The sequence below is a fragment of the Sebastes umbrosus genome, chromosome 8 (assembly GCF_015220745.1).
Source record: "Sebastes umbrosus isolate fSebUmb1 chromosome 8, fSebUmb1.pri, whole genome shotgun sequence".
NCBI classification, from domain to species: domain Eukaryota; kingdom Metazoa; phylum Chordata; class Actinopteri; order Perciformes; family Sebastidae; genus Sebastes; species Sebastes umbrosus.
In genome coordinates, this window is record NC_051276.1 from 2,212,716 (window position 1) to 2,237,371 (window position 24,656).

A 24,656-nucleotide genomic window follows, 5' to 3' on the forward strand; every position below is an offset into this window, starting at 1 on the left:
AGAGCTGACCAATGGCGTGTTGAGCAGACCACACACGGTCAGAGCCAGTAGTGTAGTCTAGTGTACTGTATAGTATTGTCAGGTCTACCCTCTACCAGCGCAGGTTTGTGTGTGTGTGAATCTTTGACTCTTTGTGTTTCCCTCAGCTGTCGGTCTGGTTGTGTTTTGTTAGGCGTGAAGTTCCTGTACCAAAGGATTGTTCCAGTTTAGCTAGCTCCAGGTAAAATGAATGTACTGCTCTCTTCTCATCGGGAACATTATAATAACTAATCCAGCCAGCAATACCCATAACTCTATGTTGCTGACTGCAGCATGCCAGTGTGATGTTCATGTTTCATCCATGAGGACGCTGCCGTCAATACGAGGGCAGATAACGGAACGTTAGTGAAGTACATCCCGTAAAATCACATCACACTATTTTAAGGTTTTGGGGAGAGCAAAGTAGAAAAGAACACAACGCTGTTAGTAGCATGTGTTGTAAGCATCTGGAGCCAGAGCTAGCTGTAACGTCTAGACAGCTTCAGCACATCTGGGAGCGTCTGTCTGCCTCTGATGTGGAAATCACGTTGATGAGGCTCTATTCTTGTAGCGTTACTAATTAGTAGCTACATATCTGTTACTGTAACTACTAACATTAGCATAGTTTACCCTAAGACCCTGTTTCCTTCTGTTTATTGTGTAACATGTAACATGTAACCACTTCAACATAGTGTAACATGTAACCGCCTCAACATAGTGTAACATGTAACCGCTTCAACATAGTGTAACATGTAACCGCCTCAACATAATGTAACATGTAACCGCTTCAACATAGTGTAACATGTAACCGCCTCAACATAGTGTAACATGTAACCGCCTCAACATAATGTAACATGTAACCGCTTCAACATAGTGTAACATGTAACCGCTTCAACATAGTGTAACATGTAACCGCTTCAACATAGTGTAACATGTAACCGCCTCAACATAGTGTAACATGTAACCGCCTCAACATAATGTAACATGTAACCGCTTCAACATAGTGTAACATGTAACCGCTTCAACATAGTGTAACATGTAACCGCTTCAACATAGTGTAACATGTAACCGCCTCAACATAGTGTAACATGTAACCGCCTCAACATAATGTAACATGTAACCGCTTCAACATAGTGTAACATGTAACCGCTTCAACATAGTGTAACATGTAACCGCCTCAACATAGTGTAACATGTAACCGCTTCAACATAGTGTAACATGTAACCACTTCAACATAGTGTAACATGTAACCGCTTCAACATAGTGTAACATGTAGCTTCAACATAGTGTAACATGTAACCACTTCAACATTGTGTAACATGTAACCGCCTCAACATAGTGTAACATGTAACCGCTTCAACATAGTGTAACATGTAACCGCTTCAACATAGTGCAACATGTAACCGCTTCAACATAGTGTAACATGTAACCACTTCAACATTGTATAACATGTAACTGCTTCAACATAGTGTAACATGTAACCGCTTCAACATAGTGTAACATGTAACCGCTTCAAAATAGTGTAACATGTAACCGCTTCAACATAGTGTAACATGTAACCACTTCAAAATAGTGTAACATGTAACCACTTCAACATTGTGTAACATGTAACCGCTTCAAAATAGTGTAACATGTAACCGCTTCAACATAGTGTAACATGTAACCGCTTCAAAATAGTGTAACATGTAACCGTTTCAACATAGTGTAACATGTAACCACTTCAAAATAGTGTAACATGTAACCACTTCAACATAGTGTAACATGTAACCACTTCAACATAGTGTAACATGTAACCGCTTCAAAATAGTGTAACATGTAACCACTTCAACATTGTGTAACATGTAACCGCTTCAAAATAGTGTAACATGTAACCGCTTCAACATAGTGTAACATGTAACCGCTTCAACATAGTGTAACATGTAACCACTTCAACATTGTGTAACATGTAACCACTTCAAAATAGTGTAACATGTAACCGGTTCAACATAGTGTAACATGTAACCGCTTCAACGTAGTGTAACATGTAACCGCTTCAACATAGTGTAACATGTAACAGCTTCAACATTAGTGTTACATGTACCTTCTTCAACATAGTGTTGCATGTAACCGCTTCAACATAGTTTTGCATGTAACCGCTTCAACATAGTGTAACATGTAACCGCTTCAACATAGTGTAACATGTAACCACTTCAACATTGTGTAACATGTAACCGCTTCAAAATAGTGTAACATGTAACCGCTTCAACATAGTGAAACATGTAACCGCTTCAACATAGTGTAACATGTAACCACTTCAACATTGTGTAACATGTAACCACTTCAAAATAGTGTAACATGTAACCGCTTCAACATAGTGTAACATGTAACCGCTTCAACGTAGTGTAACATGTAACTGCTTCAACATAGTGTAACATGTAACCGCTTCAACATTAGTGTTACATGTAACTTCTTCAACATAGTGTTGCATGTAACCGCTTCAACATAGTGTAACATGTAACCGCTTCAACATAGTGTTACATGTAACTTCCTCAACATAGTGTTGCATGTAACCGCTTCAACATAGTGTAACATGTAACATAGTGTAACATGTAACTTCTTCAACATAGTGTTGCATGTAACCGCTTCAACATAGTGTAACATGTAACCGCTTCCACATAGTGTAACATGTAACCACTTCAACATTGTGTAACATGTAACCGCTTCAAAATAGTGTAACATGTAACCGCTTCAACATAGTGTAACATGTAACCGCTTCAACATAGTGTAACATGTAACTGCTTGAACATAGTGTAACATGTAACCGCTTCAACATTAGTGTAACATGTAACTGCCTCAACATAGTGTAACATGTAACCACTTCAAAATAGTGTAACATGTAACCGCTTCAACATAGTGTAACATGTAACCGCTTCAACATAGTGTTGCATGTAACCGCTTCAACATAGTGTAACATGTAACCACTTCAACATTGTGTAACATGTAACCACTTCAAAATAGTGTAACATGTAACCGCTTCGACATAGTGTAACATGCAACCGCTTCAACATAGTGTAACATGTAACTGCTTCAACATAGTGTAACATGTAACCGCTTCAACATTAGTTACATGTAACTTCTTCAACATAGTGTTGCATGTAACCGCTTCAACATAGTGTAACATGTAACCGCTTCAACATAGTGTTACATGTAACTTCCTCAACATAGTGTTGCATGTAACCGCTTCAACATAGTGTAACATGTAACATAGTGTAACATGTAACCGCTTCAACATAGTGTAACATGTAACTGCTTCAACATTAGTGTAACATGTAACTTCTTCAACATAGTGTTGCATGTAACCGCTTCAACATAGTGTAACATGTAACCGCTTCAACATAGTGTAACATGTAACCACTTCAACATTGTGTAACATGTAACCGCTTCAAAATAGTGTAACATGTAACCGCTTCAACATAGTGTAACATGTAACCGCTTCAACATAGTGTAACATGTAACTGCTTCAACATAGTGTAACATGTAACCGCCTCAACATAGTGTAACATGTAACCGCTTCAAAATAGTGTAACATGTAACCGCTTCAACATAGTGTAACATGTAACCACTTCAAAATAGTGTAACATGTAACCACTTCAACATTGTGTAACATGTAACCGCTTCAAAATAGTGTAACATGTAACCGCTTCAACATAGTGTAACATGTAACCGCTTCAAAATAGTGTAACATGTAAGCGCTTCAACATAGTGTAACATGTAACCACTTCAAAATAGTGTAACATGTAACCACTTCAACATAGTATAACATGTAACCACTTCAACATTGTGTAACATGTAACCACTTCAAAATAGTGTAACATGTAACCGCTTCAACATAGTGTAACATGTAACCGCTTCAACATAGTGTAACATGTAACCACTTCAACATTGTGTAACATGTAACCACTTCAAAATAGTGTAACATGTAACCGCTTCAACATAGTGTAACATGTAACCGCTTCAACGTAGTGTAACATGTAACCGCTTCAACATAGTGTAACATGTAACCGCTTCAACATTAGTGTTACATGTACCTTCTTCAACATAGTGTTGCATGTAACCGCTTCAACATAGTGTTGCATGTAACCGCTTCAACATAGTGTAACATGTAACCGCTTCAACATAGTGTAACATGTAACCACTTCAACATTGTGTAACATGTAACCGCTTCAAAATAGTGTAACATGTAACCGCTTCAACATAGTGAAACATGTAACCGCTTCAACATAGTGTAACATGTAACCACTTCAACATTGTGTAACATGTAACCACTTCAAAATAGTGTAACATGTAACCACTTCAACATTGTGTAACATGTAACCACTTCAAAATAGTGTAACATGTAACCGCTTCAACATAGTGTAACATGTAACCGCTTCAACATAGTGTAACATGTAACCACTTCAAAATAGTGTAACATGTAACCGCTTCAACATAGTGTAACATGTAACCGCTTCAACATAGTGTAACATGTAACCGCTTCAACATTAGTGTTACATGTACCTTCTTCAACATAGTGTTGCATGTAACCGCTTCAACATAGTGTTGCATGTAACCGCTTCAACATAGTGTAACATGTAACCGCTTCAACATAGTGTAACATGTAACCATTTCAACATTGTGTAACATGTAACCGCTTCAAAATAGTGTAACATGTAACCGCTTCAACATAGTGTAACATGTAACCACTTCAACATTGTGTAACATGTAACCACTTCAAAATAGTGTAACATGCAACCGCTTCAACATAGTGTAACATGTAACCGCTTCAACATAGTGTAACATGTAACTGCTTCAACATAGTGTTACATGTAACTTCTTCAACATTAATGTAACATGTAACCGCCTCAACATAGTGTAACATGTAACCGCTTCAACATAGTGTAACATGTAACCGCTTCAACATAGTGTAACATGTAACCACTTCAACATTGTGTAACATGTAACCACTTCAAAATAGTGTAACATGTAACCGCTTCAACATAGTGTAACATGTAACCGCTTCAACATAGTGTAACATGTAACCGCTTCAACATAGTGTAACATGTAACCGCTTCAACATAGTGTTACATGTAACTTCCTCAACATAGTGTTGCATGTAACCGCTTCAACATAGTGTAACATGTAACATAGTGTAACATGTAACCGCTTCAACATAGTGTAACATGTAACCGCTTCAACATTAGTGTAACATGTAACTTCTTCAACATAGTGTTGCATGTAACCGCTTCAACATAGTGTAACATGTAACCGCTTCAACATAGTGTAACATGTAACCACGTCAACATTGTGTAACATGTAACCGCTTCAAAATAGTGTAACATGTAACCGCTTCAACATAGTGTAACATGTAACCACTTCAAAATAGTGTAACATGTAACCACTTCAACATTGTGTAACATGTAACCGCTTCAAAATAGTGTAACATGTAACCGCTTCAACATAGTGTAACATGTAACCGCTTCAAAATAGTGTAACATGTAAGCGCTTCAACATAGTGTAACATGTAACCACTTCAAAATAGTGTAACATGTAACCACTTCAACATAGTGTAACATGTAACCACTTCAAAATAGTGTAACATGTAACCGCTTCAACATAGTGTAACATGTAACCGCTTCAACATAGTGTAACATGTAACCACTTCAACATTGTGTAACATGTAACCACTTCAAAATAGTGTAACATGTAACCGCTTCAACATAGTGTAACATGTAACCGCTTCAACATAGTGTAACATGTAACTGCTTCAACATAGTGTAACATGTAACCGCTTCAACATAGTGTAACATGTAACCGCTTCAACATAGTGTAACATGTAACCACTTCAACATTGTGTAACATGTAACCACTTCAAAATAGTGTAACATGTAACCGCTTCAACATAGTGTAACATGTAACCGCTTCAACATAGTGTAACATGTAACTGCTTCAACATAGTGTTACATGTAACTTCTTCAACATTAATGTAACATGTAACCGCCTCAACATAGTGTAACATGTAACCGCTTCAACATAGTGTAACATGTAACCGCTTCAACATAGTGTAACATGTAACCACTTCAACATTGTGTAACATGTAACCACTTCAAAATAGTGTAACATGTAACCGCTTCAACATAGTGTAACATGTAACCGCTTCAACATAGTGTAACATGTAACTGCTTCAACATAGTGTAACATGTAACCGCTTCAACATAGTGTAACATGTAACCACTTCAACATTGTGTAACATGTAACCACTTCAAAATAGTGTAACATGTAACCGCTTCAACATAGTGTAACATGTAACCGCTTCAACATAGTGTAACATGTAACTGCTTCAACATAGTGTAACATGTAACCGCTTCAACATTAGTTACATGTAACTTCTTCAACATAGTGTTGCATGTAACCGCTTCAACATAGTGTAACATGTAACCGCTTCAACATAGTGTTACATGTAACTTCCTCAACATAGTGTTGCATGTAACCGCTTCAACATAGTGTAACATGTAACATAGTGTAACATGTAACCGCTTCAACATAGTGTAACATGTAACCACTTCAACATTGTGTAACATGTAACCACTTCAAAATAGTGTAACATGTAACCGCTTCAACATAGTGTAACATGTAACCGCTTCAACATAGTGTAACATGTAACTGCTTCAACATAGTGTAACATGTAACCGCTTCAACATTAGTTACATGTAACTTCTTCAACATAGTGTTGCATGTAACCGCTTCAACATAGTGTAACATGTAACCGCTTCAACATAGTGTTACATGTAACTTCCTCAACATAGTGTTGCATGTAACCGCTTCAACATAGTGTAACATGTAACATAGTGTAACATGTAACCGCTTCAACATAGTGTAACATGTAACCGCTTCAACATTAGTGTTACATGTAACTTCTTCAACATAGTGTTGCATGTAACCGCTTCAACATAGTGTAACATGTAACCGCTTCAACATAGTGTAACATGTAACCACTTCAACATTGTGTAACATGTAACCGCTTCAAAATAGTGTAACATGTAACCGCTTCAACATAGTGTAACATGTAACCGCTTCAACATAGTATAACATGTAACTGCTTCAACATAGTGTAACATGTAACCGCTTCAACATTAGTGTTACATGTAACTTCTTCAACATAGTGTTGCATGTAACCGCTTCAACATAGTGTAACATGTAACCGCTTCAACATAGTGTAACATGTAACCGCTTCAACACAGTGTAACATGTAACTGCTTCAACATAGTGTAACATGTAACATAGTGTAACATGTAACCGCTTCAACATAGTGTAACATGTAACCGCTTCAACATTAGTGTTACATGTAACTTCTTCAACATAGTGTTGCATGTAACCGCTTCAACATAGTGTAACATGTAACCGCTTCAAGATAGTGTAACATGTAACCACTTCAACATTGTGTAACATGTAACCGCTTCAAAATAGTGTAACATGTAACCGCTTCAACATAGTGTAACATGTAACCGCTTCAACATAGTGTAACATGTAACTGCTTCAACATAGTGTAACATGTAACCGCTTCAACATTAGTGTTACATGTAACTTCTTCAACATAGTGTTGCATGTAACCGCTTCAACATAGTGTAACATGTAACCGCTTCAACATAGTGTAACATGTAACCGCTTCAACACAGTGTAACATGTAACCGCTTCAACATAGTGTAACATGTAACCGCCTCAACATAGTGTAACATGTAACCGCTTCAACATAGTGTAACATGTAACCGCTTCAACATAGTGTAACATGTAACTGCTTCAACATAGTGTAACATGTAACCGCTTCAACATAGTGTAACATGTAACCGCTTCAACATAGTGTAACATGTGACCGCTTCGACATAGTGTTACATGTAACTTCTTCGACATAGTGTAACATGTAACCGCTTCAACATAGTGTAACATGTAACCGCTTCAACATAGTGTAACATGTAACCGCTTCAACATAGTGTAACATGTAACCGCTTCAACATAGTGTAAAATGTAACCGCTTCAACATAGTGTAACATGTAACCGCTTCAACATAGCGTAACATGTAACCACTTCAACATAGTGTAACATGTAACCGCTTCAACATAGTGCAACATGTAACCGCTTCAACATAGTGTAACATGTAACCGCTTCAACATAGTGTAACATGTAACTGCTTCAACATAGTGTAACATGTAACCGCCTCAACATAGTGTAACATGTAACATAGTGTAACAACATTATTATTTTGATAGTGTAATAATATTGATTGAGTTGAGAGTGTATCTCATAGATGTTTTTTTTTAAAGAATTACTTTATTAATCCCTTGGGGGGGATTACATTTTTACAACAACACACACACACACAGGACCGATAGTCATGCAGGGGTTTGACTTGAACCGGCCACCCTCTGCTTCCCAAGCCCCAAGTCCCCACAGACTGTGCTAGTGCCGCCCCTGTTACAAGCTGGGAATTGTGTTATGTATACTGCATTCATTTTCCACCACAGAGCGCTCAGACTGAAATTTGAAGCCTGCCTTCTTTGCCCTTTAAAGCTTCAGTAGGCAGCAAGTTTTGGCATTATTGGGAAAAAATTTCATAACCTTTCACCATATTGTAATACAAGTGTTCTGAGAGATAACTACACTTCTGTGCCTCCTCATTGCTCTGTTTAAAGGCTTTAAAAAATCTAGCCCATGACGGAAGGCTTTGACCAATCACAGATCATTTCACAGAGAGAGCGTTCCTATTGGCTGTGCTCCGGCTGGTGGGCGGTGCTTGGTATTTCCTCAAGAGATCTCAACATGGCTGCCGGGTCACAAACTTTCTCATGTTACAGCTAAAGAGTACACTACAAGATGTTTCTGAAAACATTTGAGGAGAGAAATAGGCATTACAGTAACAGAATATTGATTCATATTTGGTCTCATGCACAACTGTCTAGGATATAGTGACCGTTATATAAATATCATTTTCTTTAATCATATTTGCTCCATTTCTACCCACTGCAGTTTTAAATCTCCACTTGGGACCGGTGAGCCCTGAGCCCCTGTTCACCTGAGAGCATACTGTAGCCAGAGTCAGCGGGATGGAGGAGGAGGCCAGGTGCTTCCTGGTGAAGTTTGTGGAGGAGTTCCCAGCTCCTCTGGAGGAAGGCAGTCTGCTGCCTGTCAGCCTTCTGAGCCGCAAAGTCACCCTGGAGGAGCTGCATGGAGAGAGCCTGGAGCTGGGTATGAGGCTGCTGGCTGCCAGGTATGAGTGGGAGGTAGAAGTACACAAAATGCCTTTTACATGTTTGGTAGGCCTGATTCTGCAGCCAATTACAGTCCAATTTTAAAATCAGTGCAGAAGGGTACAAAGAAACTTACAAACACTTAAACTTTAAACTTTACTGTCCACGTGATAAACTTATACTTATCTAAATAGAACAAATGTTGCACGGTTAGTCATTTTTTGTTTTGTTTATTATAACATGATAGTATTTTCAGTATCATATTACATTTAATAGCTTTTATCACACAGTAAGCTGTAGCAAGGTTGTAATAGTTCTGAATTTTCAATTATTTCTTTTTAACTTTCGGTTTGACTTTTCGACTTCATTTTAGTTTAGTTTTAGTTAGTTTTCAGAGTGCGTTTGCTAGTTTGAGTTTAGTTTACATTTTTCAGAAAGGTTTAGTTTTTATAGCCTTTAGTTTTACAGTGTTGTTTCTGTTAGGGGCCAGCTATAATGTTTAAAGTGGCGGTAGGCAGTATATTTTTGGAATCATCGGGCAAAAATTCCATAATAACCTTTCAGCATATTGTAATTCAAGTGTTCTGAGAGAAAACTAGACTTCTGCACCTCGTCATGGCTCTGTTTTCAGGCTTTAGAAAATCTAGGCCGTGACGGGAGACTTTGACCAATCACAGGTCATTTCAGAGAGAGAGCGTTCCTATTGGCTGTGCTCCGGCTAGTGGGCGGTGCTTGGTATTTCCTCAAGAGATCTCAACATGGCGACCGAGTCACAAACTTTCTCATTTTACAGCTAAACAGTACACTACAAGATGATTCTGAAAACATTTGCGGAGAGAAATAGACATTACAGTAACAGATATTGATTAATATTAGATCAGCGCTGCCTAGTTTGACCGTTTGGTCGGAGTTCGCCAGTGATTGACATGCGTCTCTCATTGACAGCAGACCTCAGATCAGCTCTGATTGGTTGTTTTCCTCCGGTCTGTATAATCCTGCAGATGCCATTAGGAGCACCGGAGGACAGAGAGGCACGTGATTTGTTTCAGATGACCTGTCTCATGTACTACTGTCAGGATATAGTGACCGTTTTATAAAAATAACTTTTTGTAATCACATTTGCTCCATTTCTACCCACTGCAGCTTAAATGCCTGTAAGTATGTAGTTACATACATGTAAAACACATGGTTGGAGAATTGTGTAGGAATGAATTTAAAGTTTAACCTCAACACTACTTTAGTGAAGCGATTGCGTCATAGCACCATCTCCTGGAATGTCAAGTCCGTTCAATTTCTGTGGTTCAATGACACAAGACTCGATGGAAGTTCATGCTGTCTCCTTTTTTCGGTTGTGATATATTATAACTAAAAAGAAACTAAAAATAAAATGAATTTACATTCATTTTTATTTTATTTTTATTTGGTCTTTACCCATGCAATATCGCTCCAGTTTAGTTTTTCTTAAATGATATAGTTTTTATTTAGTTTACGCTTGTTAAAATATTTTTCACTGCTGAATTTCTTTTAAGTTTAAGTTTTTCTTCACTATTACTAATAACCCTGAGCTGTAGTGTAAGTGTAGTTAACGCAGGAGTACTTGGTGCTATTTGCACTATCCGCCCATCCTGTGTGTGTGTGTGTGTGTGTGTGTGTGTGTGTGTGTGTGTGTGGGCCCTTGTGAATGTGTGGCTGCATTCCTCAGATTCCTGACAGCTCTGCTCTTGCCCGTCTCATTCAGTATGCATGGTTGGCTTTTCACACTGCAGGGGTGGACAGAATAGCTGCTGACACCGTGTATAAATGTGAAGCCAGAAAGATCCAAATAAGAGAACTGTAGAAGACTAAAGCTGTAACATAACAGAACTCCCCCCTCATATCTTCCTCCACTAATCTGTGATAAAAGTTATGTCATGATTTATTCAGTCAGGACAGGATTGTGAGGGAAAGAGTCACATTACGTGATATTTGGCACTGGGCATTGCACAAGACGAAGTACTGAGTTGGAAAATGAGGACATCAAGGAAGGAAAGTGTCATGTGACTTTAAAGCCTTAATTAATGACCATTATGAATGCAAAGGGCACCCACCCTGGTTATCACTGTGAATTTCCTTAATACCTTTTCTCGATTATTAGAGAACTTTCTATTTTATAACGCCTGACAGCACACAAGCAGAAAATGACGAGATGTAAAAAGGGAACTCTCATTGATTTCTGTTTGCTCGCATGCTGTATGTGAATTGTTTAACTTTATTCCTGCTGTTTGTAGGGATGAAACTTGAAAATATAGAGGGAGTGCCAAGTTGATTATTATTGTTATACAAGAGTTTTCTTTCCCTTCTCTTTCGAGGCACACAGCGGTTTGATATATGGCAGTCCTGCGGCAGCCTTTACATTCATCCCACAGCATTCAAATCAGACCTCTGTCGTGTTGAAAGTGTTACAGAAATGTTACCATTAGGGCTGACCCGACTGGAAGATGTTTTTTTTTTTATTAATTCAAGGCAGAATGATAGGATGATCTTCTCCGCGGGCACTCCATGCACTGACTGTGACTGAATGTTGTGTTTATGACATCCGTGCGACCAATCAAGTGATGACAGACAAGGATCATACCATCAAGCAGGGCGGGGGTGCGCGGCGTGCTGACGGTCTACAGGTACAGAGCAGGAGGAAGAGGAGGAGAGAAAGAGAGAGAGGAGTGCGGTGCGCGAATAGCAGACAAGATGAGTGACAGTCGAAAACGAAGCAGCATGTAAAATTATGGTATTCTGTAAATTATAAGGTTTAGTATAATTATATTGAATAATTTAAGTGATATATGTGCACACATAGTAATCATAGGTCAAAACAGCGCTAAATTCTAAAAGGCAGAAGTGGTAAAACGAAGAGCCGTTTGGGAGCCGAAAGAGCCGGCTCTTCTTGGTGAGCTGAGCCAAATGATCTGACTAACTAAAAAAAGCCTGAATTCCCATCACTACAGTATTCCAATGCTTTGTTGTATGTAATAAGTAAGGGATAATGTACAGCGAGCCGGTCATTGATGTGAAATAAACCCCGTCAGGGCGATGCAGAGGGGTCTCTCATCACCCCGAAGGGGTTTATTTCACATCAATGACCGGCTCGCTGTACATTATCCCTTACTTATTACACAGTTACTTAAGAAATCAACAATTTGATACAAAAATGATCCACCAGAGTCCTACATCAGAATTGTGTCCATAGCAACAGTCTATTATACATAACAGCGGTAGAGAGCCGTGATTGACCAATCAGAATCGAGTCTTCAACAAAGCTGTGTAATAATAAAGTATAAATCCCCAAATAGCCCAAGAAATAAGGAATAATCCCACAACATTATTCATATTCAACATTACTGTTAGTTATTCTCAGACGGATATCGCTGTTTGTTGTGTGTAGAGATGTGTGTGTGTGTGTGTGTACAGTAGTGAAACGGGAGATGGAGACAGACGGACAGAAGAACATATCAGCCTGCTGCGCTGCACATTTAAAACAAAATGTGTGAGGCCTCAGTCTCCAAAGAATCATTCGCTTGTGTGTGTTCTATCTTCTGCTCATGTTTTTCAGAAGTATGCCCTAACTCTAACCTTGTCAGGAAGACCTCATATCCTGTCTGTAGAAACCCCATTGTCCTCCCCACTTCCTGTTTCCTTAGCTCAGTCTTTTTCTGCAGAACAGAAATGTAATTCTGTAAAGGAGGAGTGGCAGAGTTGATGTCACAGTTAGATGTGTGTTTACCAGTCCCTCATTAAATGAGCATTGATTGTTGTCCAGTTATATTTGACCCATTTGTGTTTGTTAGCATTTGCTGGTTTATTTATGTACTGAGGTGGATCAGTCACATCTGGCTCTACAGTTGTGTATCACTCGGCTGCAAAGTCTGGTGAGAGACATTAATCATGTTCAGATCTTGACAATGTACACAACATGTATCTCTGCTTGTCTTTGTTGGTTCAGGGGTGCTCCTGCAGGCCTCAGTGCCCGTCTGTGCCAGGCAGCGCTGTCCCAGCTGCTGCAGAGTGACCTTTCACCTCTCCACTGCCCCCAGGAAGCTGAGGACAACCAGGAAGAGGAGCAGCAAGTAGTCTGTAAGTGTTTTACTTCTCACTCATTGTGGAGGCTGTAGTCTGTGGTGCTGTTAAATGATATTGTCATACTCAGGGCTCCAGACTAACTTCTCCACTGGAAGCATATTATTTGGTCGCACCTTTTTTTTTCTTCTTCACTGTTTCAGTCGGTCTCTCCCCGTCTGCACTTTCATCATCAGTGGCATCTGAGTTGGAACCTCTCGTTGTCTCTCCCTCCCCACCAGCCTCCTCCTCTCCCTCCTTATTTTCCTTTTTAAAATAAATAATCAGCTATAAACCGCAACAGGACCATTGTGTTGTCAAAACCTTGTTTTGTTGTTCCTCCAAGGCCTATTTTGGACTTGGAGGTGTTACAAATTGCGAGCTTTATGTCTTCTTCACTCATGCTGAAGAACATCCACACCGTCAGCAAATGTTAGAAACTTTGGCCGGGTGATTGGGGCTCAACCTTCAGCGCTCCTCCAGTCATTGGCGTGACCTGAGAGATCACGCCACCGCTCTACATGCGCTCAGCGTCTCCTCTCCTCTCCTCATTCCTCTGTGTATGTGAGTGTAGATGTAGGCCTACCTCAAAGTGACGTTTGTGGGCCCTCTACCCCTAAACGGCTGATGTATCTGCTAGGGGTGGAACGGTTCACAAAATTCACGGTTCGGTTCATATCACGGTTTTGGGGTCACGGTTTTCGGTTCGGTCAGTACATTTCTGTTACAGCGAGGAGGTCGTGTTCTGATTTAAACATGCTTTTCATTTATTTGGCAAAAATAAGTTAACAAATGTTTGCCTTAACAAAAGTATGGCTTACATAAAGAACATAAACACTTCTTCATTGTCAAATCTTAACTGAAAGAATAGGTCTTCTACAGTAATTAGTGCAAACAAAAAATGCAGCTTTGTTATTTTCATATAAATATGATTTAATTATAGACTAAGGCCATCAACATAAATTGAAGCATAAGCTCAATCAGAACTATACTAAAAAAAGAAAAAGAACAGTTTAATATATGTCTCAATTCCCTGATTATCAGCTCTTAATTGAAAGATTAGTTTTTCCACTCTCAAAGTGCAGTATTTGGAGGAATACGGTTGGATTTCTGTGCCACTGTGTTATTTAAAAATAATTAATAAATATAAAACACATTACAGGGATTGTGCTGCTGGAAGTACTGTGTTGCTTAAGTGATGGCGAGAGGGAATATTATAGCGCGGCTCAAGTAACGTTACGTTAATCATATGCTGAAATCCAGCGTCCTACACGACTGCATAAGGCTGCATATCTTTCACTATAAACCTCCCCGATGCTGTAGTTGTGTTTTTTGCCCTGTCTGAGTCTGCATGTAGAGGCTGTTTAGATGCTGCTGGGAGGAGTTGCTCTTTCCTACACAAAGTGTTGCTGCTAGCATCAACCAGACGTGTTGCACAGTGCTCACACAGTCGCCGTTTTATCTTCCACTTTCTTTCCGTCATTTTCATTGTAACACTAAATCTGTAATACTTCCATACAGCAGAGCCAATCGATGCTGGTAGATCCTCTAACTGGACTTTATCGTGTCCACTCGCCATTTCCGAAACTGACTGACAGCCGCACTCGCCACTTCATCCTGAGAAGGAGGCTGGGTAACGCTTCATCAACACATGGGCAGTAAAATCTGGTCTGCACTTGCCGAAATTGAGCCAAAAGCAACGCACGACCGCAGCTTCAGTTACACTGCTCATGTGTTAAACCCTTGTACCTCAAAACTCCATGTCCACCCGTGTCCCAGCCTCCTTCCATAGGCCTTGATTTCTAGTGTGATAATAAACGGGAGCCTAACTCTACATGAAAAAAATACACAATTAGCCTCATAACTTATTTCAAATGAGCCAAACAATTCATACAAGTCCTGAACCGTGACTAGCGAACCGAACGGTTGGGATTTTTTACCTGAATCGTTCCATCCCTAGTATCTGTGCATTACGCACCATCTCTGTGCGTAATGCAGCCTCTGGAGGCTTCCGCTCAGCCCTTTCGGCCCATGCATGTGTGTGTGTGTGTGTGTGTATGTGTGTGCCACTATGTGCGACGTAAAATCTTCATGCAGCACATGTGTGTTAGCAAAAAAAGGGATAAAGCCTAAGAACCTGATCAGCCTGTCACCGGTCATGGCGATCAGCTGACAACCGGCAGGTTTCGACATCATTGCATCTCTAATTCATGCACTCGCTTAAATGAGATCACGTGAAATTTTAATTCGCACACTCAAAAAAAATTGCAAATGCGCCCTGATGCTGAGGAGTGTCTCTAATCTTTAGTCTACCCTTATTGATAAATGGGAGGCTTGTTGCCGAGACAAGACATCTCCACTGCCACTTGGGAGCAGTGGGCAGTGCAAGTAGTTGTGACACAACATTGACATATCATCACTTTAAAAAGTTGGTTTTACGAAGCCTTTAGAAAACAATTGCCTATTTACACGTCCAGCAGACACAGAGTGCCATTATCAATCATTTGGAGCCGTGTTTATGTCCACTTGATAAATCTAAGTCCAATATCTACTCTCCTTTAACTGTAGTTTGGTCTCCAGCAACAAAAATATCTGTTTCTTTAGCTGCTAAATGCTCCACTATGTTACCAGATAGTCCCTAAATGTGCCTGTCTGCTGTTTGGTGCTGAACCAGCAGGTATAGAAACAGCTGCCTGCTGCTGCTGGAAACAAGGAGAGGGTGAACCAGTTACATAAAAACCAAACCAATGAGCTAAAAGGGGCTAAAAAGTGTTGACAGGAACTATAGAGTTGGTGATCATTTTCTGTGGGTTCAACACTACGAGTGACAACTTTCACATTATACATAGTCATTTGGTCCATTTTAGAGTTCCATACGCAGCCTAAACCTAAAACTAAGACAAGTCTGTTGTGAACAGTTGCTCTTCTTCATTTTCATTTAGTATCCTCTGTCATGTATTGTACTGAACATCCCAAAAGCAAAAAGCAGTAAGAACTTTACTACTTGTTGTTTTTATCTCACCATCAGTGCTTCAGTCAGAGGCAGTCCAGCGTCTCTTCCTCAACAAGCTGATAAATGTGACACTGGCGTGGCATCAAAATTTCCCCAAACTACCCCCCTCCTCCTCCTCCTCCCGGTTCCTCCACTGCTCCGTTCACGCCATCAAGAACACGAGGAGGAAGATGGAGGACAAACACTTGGCCCTGGCTGAGTTCAACCAGCTCTTTGGAATCACGGTACAACAACACTGTTTCTCACTGGTTCTCTTGTCAAAACATCTTCAAAATGAATCAAATGTATCAAACACTTAGTTGACTTAGTCTTTCTTTTTCTCTCTATACCACGGTCCAGGATGGAGCGGAGTGTGCCTACTACGCTGTGTTTGACGGCCACGGAGGGGTCGACGCTGCCACCTACGCTGCCACTCACCTCCACGTTGCTCTGAGCAAACAGGAGACACTGCAGAGTGACACAGCCACAGCCTTTAAAACTGCCTTCAAACACACAGATGACATGTTCAGGGCCAAAGCCAAGAGAGAGGTACTGAAGCAGCACTGGTCTGTCACCCTGAGCACACAGGTTACAGCTGACATACACATGCACCGTCACACAAACTGGTGTGAGTGTGCCACTGGTATAATACGTATATACAGTTCATCCTAGTTGTATATACCTCTTACTATTTATTTATTTGACTTCCCCGTTTATCTGTACTTATTTCTGTCTTAGCTGCTGCTACACCTAACTTTCCCCTCTGGACATCAATAAAAGCTTATCTTATCTTAAATTATAACCAATTAATAAATCCACCAATTCAAAAATATACTATGAATCAATTAATTAAAATTGAATTTAAATGATGCATTAAATCTCAAAGTACAATAAAATGACAAGATCATTGAATTTACCTGTTAATAATTCTATTCCTTATTTTGTCTTTAAACAACGAATTATTAATTGAATTTTAAAATGGAATCACAAAATAAATTTAAGGGCATGGAAAGGGACGACTCAAGGGATTGATTTCCAGGATTTATTTGCTCCTGCAGAAGACATTATAACCTATTAATTGCCTTCTGGTCTCTTTGTGCACCTGTGCTCCCTCAGCAATGCAAAACAGCACAGTCTGATTTCATTCTTTTTCTTAAAATACATACAGATACATTAATGTGACATTATAGCATGTATACATCACTAGTCAAGAGCTATTACAATTTACAGGAAAACATCTAATCTAAATTATAACAACAACTCTCTTCGATACCATAAAAATGTTATACAAGAGGAAAAACAGTGACACCCGGTGGGCAAAGTAAAAAGGTGTGTCGTATATCGTGACTAACCAGACAATGAAAAATACAACATTTAACAAAGGAAAACACGTACCTGCAGAAGACATATCACCCATAACTGTAAGTGCCTTCTGGTGTCTGCACATCTGCTCCTAAACAGGCAAAATAACAGAATTTACACCCGGAAGTGGACGCCAAAATCTCTGCAGCGATACATTGGTCATATGACACAGGGCGGCCTGCCATAATACAAATGGCGCCTAAAAAGGTAAAGGGAAAATTCACCACCTTTTTTTATGTGGATGTCCAATCAGTGTTGATGGTAAATGTGGTCGATTGAGGCAATAAATTCCTCAGTGCTGCTACATTGACCGAGAAAGCTGATCTCTTCTGCTGCAGAGCTGTGCCGGCTGTGCCTACATGTACTTAAGTAAAAGTACCAATACCATCAGAATAAGTACTCCATTACAAGTAAAAGTAATTTATTTAAAACCTTACTTAAGTAAAAGTACAGAATATAGTGTAATAAGTATATTAATCAAAATGTACTTAAAGTATCAAAAGTAAAAGTACTTGTTTTGCGACTTATATATTATTATATTTATATCATATTACATATTATATCAGTAGTTTACTTCAGTGGTTCCCCCAACCCCGGGGTCAGACTCCACGGGGTCACAAAATAAATCTGAGGGCTCGTGAGATGATTCATCTTGTAGAAAAAGAAAAAGAATGCCACACAAATTTCTATTAATATTTTGGACCTTTATCTAATCTGTGATTTTTAGTGAAATGTTGGAGAATTTGATCTCTTTGGGATTCAAACAGTTATTCAAATGAAACTATTTGAAAAAATTTGGGGGCCAAACTAGAGCAGCCACTGGTTTATTATTTTTTTTATCATATGTTTGTTATTTTTGTAACTAGTAATTATATCTCTCAAATCAATGTAGTGGATTAAAAAGTACAATATTTCCCTCTGAAATGTAGAGTAGATGTATAAAATAGCAAAAAATGGAAATTCTCAAGTAAAGTACACATACCTCAAAATAATACTCAAGTAGAGTCCTTGAGTAAAAGTAGGTTCTACCCAGGTGCCCCCTAACCCCCCCTCGCCTAAACCAAACCGAGTATTTATTTCCAGTGGGAGAGAACGCGTCTGACACGTGTCAGGTGAATCTCCTGTCGTGTGCTGCATGTGAGAAAGTGCAACTCTGACCTGTCAACCTGATTCTCGGGACATTGTCCGGAGTTCATAAGAAAGAAACGGCTTAAGTGTTTTCTGGTCTTCCCTGTGTGTCATGCTGCAGAGAAGCCCAGGCTGATAGATAATGTGTGTGTTGGCAGCGTCTGCGGAGCGGCACTACGGGTGTGGCGGTGCTGATCCAGGGACAAGAGCTGACTGTGGCTTGGCTGGGAGACTCTCAAGCAATGCTCGTCAGAAAGGGACAAGATGTAACACTCATGGACCCCCATAAACCAGACAGAGAGGTAGGGATATCACACACACACACACACACACACACACACACACACACACACACATAGCTGTCCGCTACCTGGACTTTTTGGGTTTTTTTTGTACTCCAAACTGTGAATGTCAGGGAATATACACAAGGTCAATTCACAGGAATATAGCAGAATGTATTTTCCAACATAGTTGAATAGAGATGCACCGATTGCAATTTTCTTGGCTGATTTCAATTTCCAAAGTCTGACCTTCAGATTCAGATTTTTTGCCAATTCAGATTTTCTTTCTTTCTAAGAACTATAATTGGCAGCATGCACAAACATTTTTGTAACTTTTCTTTCATAGAAAACTGAAATTCAACTGTGTGTTCCTAATAAAACATCGACTATTAAACTATTTATATTTTCTCCAAACCTGCACCAAGTCACAGGACCTTCTCTCACGTATTTCTGACTAGATGATGTTATTTCTAGTGTTGATGGAGCAGCTACAATATTAGCAGAACCTGGCAATGATCGATCTGAACTCCATTCAGAAAACAAACTTTTTAAAAGTGGTTTTCTTGTCGTCTTGCGGACAGATCTGACAAAGCATGAATAAAATAACTAACATCTGTTGCAGGATATTTGAAGTCACAGTGGAGAAATAGCATATACTCCAAGTAATGCAGTGATCCGACCACAGAATGAATTTAGAAAAACGAAAGAGATCAGTCCTGTCCCAAAAACCCCAGTCGCCATAAACCCACCACTCTCCAAACAACATGAGAGCATAACATTTAAAAAAAAATTAACCCCACACACATACATAATAATAATGTTAATAAATTAAATTAAATTAAATTAAATTAAATTAAATTAAATAAAAAACAAACAAAAGATTTCCTGACTCCTAAGGAGTCTGAGTTTTTCCCCATCAGCTGGACCTCCTGGATTAACTCAGTTCATTTGCTCTTCTTTCAATGAAGAAATACTTTCCCATTTCTGATAAAACGGATGCTGTTACAGCATCTAGGCTAACCTCTTTAGGAGCCGCCATCGTTGTTTTGATTGAACGAACAGTGGCCTCTTCGTGTCGCGTCACATAAACATAAACCACGCCCGAAACACATTACAGCACATTTTCTCTTTTGCCCTTCACTGTCCAGGATGAGAAACAGAGAATTGAGGATCTTGGTGGCTGTATCACCTTCATGGGTTGCTGGCGTGTTAATGGCACCTATGCAGTATCCAGAGCTATAGGTAAGTCAATCACAAGCAACAAGAACAGAGAAAAATGCATTTGTGTGACATCTCCATTTTCATTTTGAAAAGCTATGGTAGGTAATGTATTTTTAGAAACCTTTTTTTGTTATACTTCTATACTGAAATTCTCTTTACATCCCGACAGCAATGAATGAATCAAATGCTCTGACAAAAAAAAAGAAAACATCTGGTGTCTGTGGCTGTTGCAGGACTGTAATAAGTCCAATCATTTCAAATAGGAAAAAAAAATCAGCACTGTTTCTCTCTTTTTGCCGGCACATCCACAAAATGATCTGGTATAGATAGACACATTTTGGCCATACGCAAACATCATAATGTTACATCATAATGTTACCTCAGTACAGCACCATGTCATGCAGATAAAACTGAACAAGTTACAAGTTATTTCTGTTCCTGCCTGGCCACCCTCATGAGAACTGCCTGGCTGCTCACATCCTCTATTCAGGTTATCTGCACACTTTTGACATTAAATGTAATGACTTTTAAGACCTAAACAAAGAAAACACAATTCCTTTTCCACAACGAACAAATGCACATTAGGGCTTAGATTTTTTTTTCAATATTGATATGTATCTCTTTATACCAAACATTTGCAAATAACTTGTAAAACTAAGACAGTATAATAATCCAAATTTGTAATGCAATTAACTGTTTTCCACTGTTATGCGTTACATGAAACACCCTTCACACGTCTTAAACAAAACCCTCCATAACAAAAAAAAACATTGATTGATAAGGCAATAAGCAGTACAATATTATTGCCCGGTCCTTGTGCACATAAATACGAACAGTGCTGTCAAAACCTCCCACAGTAAGACTGAACCCAGACCAAGACCCAGACCCAGACCCAGACCCGGACCCGGACCCGGACCCGGACCCAGACCAAGTCAAGTCAGTTAAAGCTGCAGTGGGTAGAAATGGAGCAAATATGATTAAAAAAAAGTTCTTTGTATAAAACTGTCACTATATCGTGACTGGAGTGCAAGACGCCGGTAATCACAGCTGCCAATTATGACGTCTCACCCCCTTTTTATAGCATCAAATAACGAATTAAAACCAAACGTATCAGAAAACATGGACACTCGAACATACTTCAGCGCGATTAGAACTACTTAAAATGACAGAAATCATCTTTGGGAAAAATGTATTTGATGTGTACTGGCTCCTGTGCCATCCACTAACATGGAGGAGGCGGGCTTTATGACCTATACTGCAGCCAGCCACCAGGGGGCGATCCAGATGTTTAGGCTTCACTTTTGGGGAGCTGTCATGTCGTCCATCCTTATATACTGTCTATGGTTTTACCATTTTACTAACCTGAGAACAATGACAAGAAGTCACACAGCTGAATGTGTAGCTTGTTCTGGTATTTTTTGTCACTTCCTCACTCTTTTAACCCAAACCAGACCTTTAGTCAATGTCCGTTCATGGCATCATCTACAGGACAGACTGTGCATGTAAACTTGAATATGGCTTTGTTTTTAGGTGAACATGAAATTAGCTAAAAACTGAAAATTAAAGTGTCTTGTTGCTCTAATTTATGGATTGAAATCTGACACAATTTCTAGTTGTACGTCAACAATAAAAAAACATATTTCTGTCTCTTAGAATCACTTAAAGCAAATTCTGCAGTTTTTGTTACACTCAACACACAACATTTCTCAAACCAACTCGGTCCTGGTTACATATGAGATCGGACTTCAAATAATTTCACCTTTTTTTTTCACTGTTGAAACTAACTCACTAAACTCTGCTCATTTTCTTCTCTATTCTCTTCACTCTATTGTTTTCCTTTTTCATCTTTTTGACTTTAGACTTTTTCTCGAGACGCTGGCTCCCTCTAGTGGACATTTAGGAAAACTGCATAGACAACCCTACCATTTTATCTAACTGGTTCCTTGTTGAATTTATTAATCCTGTGATACTTTTGAACTGCAATTAACAAAAACACTGATATATCTGTGTAAAGCTATATTCAGTCAATAATATCACCCCAGCCCATCTCTTGGTCACCTTCAGGCCTGGACTGAGTAAGTCTGAGTAAGCTGCTAACCACAAATCCACATCTCTCCTCCAGGTGACTTTGACCAGAAGCCCTATGTGTCTGGAGATGCTGACTGCTTGACAACCCAGCTGTTGGGGGATGAAGACTATGTGCTGCTGGCGTGCGATGGCTTCTTTGATGCAGTCAAACCTGAGGAGGTCCCACATCTGGTCCTGCATGCACTCCAGCAGTCTGGTGACCCCGAGGACGGGGGAGAGGCTCTGCTGGAACAGTCTGAGGACACTGTTGGGCTTAGAGTCGCTCAACAGTTGGTAGCTCATGCTAAAGCAGCCGGTTCTAGTGATAACATCACAGTGATGCTGGTGTTCCTGCGTCCACCGGAGCAACTGCTGCTGCCTCAAAACACCACCACGGGACCTGCACATGCTACTCAGGACCAAGATGCACCACAGCAGTGAAGCAGGAGATCTGCTGCTTAACCACCACTGTGCCAAGCTACTGCCTGACTCAGCATTTCTAAGCCTATTTTTGTCCCAAAGAGCTGTCAGACATCCTGCAGACTGACAAAGCTCATTGATGCTAACAAAACACATGAACACAGCAGGGTGGAGTCACACTCTGTCACCGCTCTGGAGGAAAAGTGTTGATTCAACTGTATTTAAACAAGGTTTGTTAGATGATGCAGGGCCAGGTTAAAGTAGAAGTAGGCAGTATATTTTTAGCATCATTGGGCAACAAATTCCATAATAACCTTTCAGCATATTGTAATTCAAGTGTTCTGAGAGAAAACTAGACTTCTGCTCCTCCTCATGGCTCTGTTTTCAGGCTTTAAAACATCTAGCCCGTGACGGGAGACTTTGACCAATCACAGGTCATTTCAGTGAGAGAGCTATTGGCTGTGCTCCGGTCATGTGACCAGAACTTGGTGTTCCTTCACCAGATTTCACAATGGCTGCGGCGTCATAAACTTTCTCATTTCACAGCTGAAATAGGCATTAACGTAACATAATATTGATTCATATTTAATCAGCGCTGCCTAGTTTTACAAGGTCGGAGTTCGCGAGTGACTGACAGCCGGCATAGACAGCAGATGGACAGCAGACCTCAGATCAGCTCTTACTGCTTGTTTTCCTACGGTCTGTGAAATCTTGCAGATGCCGTTAGGAGCACCGGAGGACACGTGATTTTTTTCAGGTTACCTGTTTCATGTACTACTGTCACGATGTAGCGACCGTTTTATAAAAATAACTTTTTTGAATCATATTTGCTCCAATCTTGCCTACTTCAGCTTTAACCTGGGTTCCCAGGGCAAAAGTGAGCTTTGGCCCCCCCGAGTCCCCAAACATGTTCCCGGAAGCCAGATGCCAACCAGCATTCCTACTCTAGAATACTAGCTGCTCCAGGTTTTGCTGATTGTCAACTGGTTTGTGATCATTTGTTTAAGGATATGCACCATGTGAGCATCATATCAACTTTTTGTGTACATGTGTCTGTGTGTGTGCAACTTTTCAAAATATGTTTGTATGTGTATGTAGTTTTAATGACAGTACCTGATCGCCTTGTGATGTTGACTCTTTAAAAAGGGTTTTGTGTTTTTGTGGGAAGTAAAAGTAAAAAATATTCTTCATTCATTTATCTTTTAAAAGAAATAGAGCTAACATAAGCATAACAAACATTTAAGCTTTGTTTCTGTTGTATCAGCCCGTTCTCGTTCCGTCAAATATCCCGAGGCTTTGTCACGGCCACCGGCATGTGATGCCGCCACACAAGGCACCCTCGAGGAGACTGCTGTTTGTGTCCCGTGTTAAGTTCCACTTTCACCTTCCAATCAGCTGATTGTGTCTCGTGGTCACACCTCAGTTGCCCAACCATGTGTTTTTTCTTAAATCTAGCTAAGTGGTTTTGTTGCCTAAACATTAAGCGACGTCAAGGGTAACTGGTTTTGATGGCAAAAATAAAGTGACATCAAGGGCCGTGACAATGCGTCGGCATGTGACAAGTCGGGTTGGGTATCTCCCATTTAACTCTGATGGAAAAAAAAATACAAAGTAAGGCCATAATGATTAAAACTGAATAAGCAACTCAACACATAGTTTGTGGTTTTAATTCTGCTCTTTGAAGCTGTGCTATTGAAAAAGCACAACTTCAAAACTAGATTTTTTTTCCCAGCTTAATATTTTAGTTATAAAGTTGAAGAGACCAAAGTCAGTCACTCACATAGACTGTGTAAAATATAGATGTAGTCTCCATGATATATA

General features: G+C 39.7%; 1 protein-coding gene and 1 long non-coding RNA gene across 7 annotated transcripts; one reads left to right on the forward strand and one right to left on the reverse strand.

Moving 5' to 3' along the window:
• Window positions 1–20: 20 nt before the first annotated feature.
• Window positions 21–23,225, forward strand: ppm1f (protein phosphatase, Mg2+/Mn2+ dependent, 1F). 6 transcript variants are annotated; one of them, XM_037778609.1, is made up of 8 exons: window positions 21–103; window positions 9,055–9,295; window positions 13,252–13,382; window positions 16,393–16,601; window positions 16,717–16,905; window positions 19,005–19,148; window positions 20,276–20,369; window positions 22,471–23,225. In XM_037778609.1, exons 2-8 carry the CDS (start codon window positions 9,132–9,134, stop codon window positions 22,854–22,856), a joined length of 1,317 nt encoding a protein of 438 aa, XP_037634537.1. In that variant the 5' UTR covers window positions 21–103; window positions 9,055–9,131; the 3' UTR covers window positions 22,857–23,225. The 6 variants fall into 6 exon arrangements, with proteins under 6 accessions (XP_037634537.1, XP_037634540.1, XP_037634538.1 ...); XM_037778612.1 differs by having other exon boundaries at window positions 16,393–16,596; window positions 16,712–16,905; XM_037778610.1 differs by having other exon boundaries at window positions 101–220.
• On the reverse strand, window positions 11,352–21,496 carry LOC119493383. Its single transcript, XR_005207956.1, has 3 exons — window positions 21,369–21,496; window positions 16,105–16,116; window positions 11,352–11,363 (listed from the first exon to the last, which is right to left on the reverse strand). It is a non-coding gene; the product is annotated as an uncharacterized LOC119493383 (long non-coding RNA).
• Window positions 23,226–24,656: the final 1,431 nt, after the last annotated feature.

Coding starts and splice junctions, on each gene's coding strand:
- ppm1f (XM_037778609.1), top strand. CDS start 9,132: ATGGAGGAGGAGGCCAGGTGCTTCCTGGTGAAGTTTGTGGAGGAGTTC. Junction 9,296..13,251: donor ATGAGGCTGCTGGCTGCCAG/GTATGAGTGGGA, acceptor TTGTTGGTTCAG/GGGTGCTCCTGCAGGCCTCA. Junction 19,149..20,275: donor CCCATAAACCAGACAGAGAG/GTAGGGATATCA, acceptor TTCACTGTCCAG/GATGAGAAACAGAGAATTGA.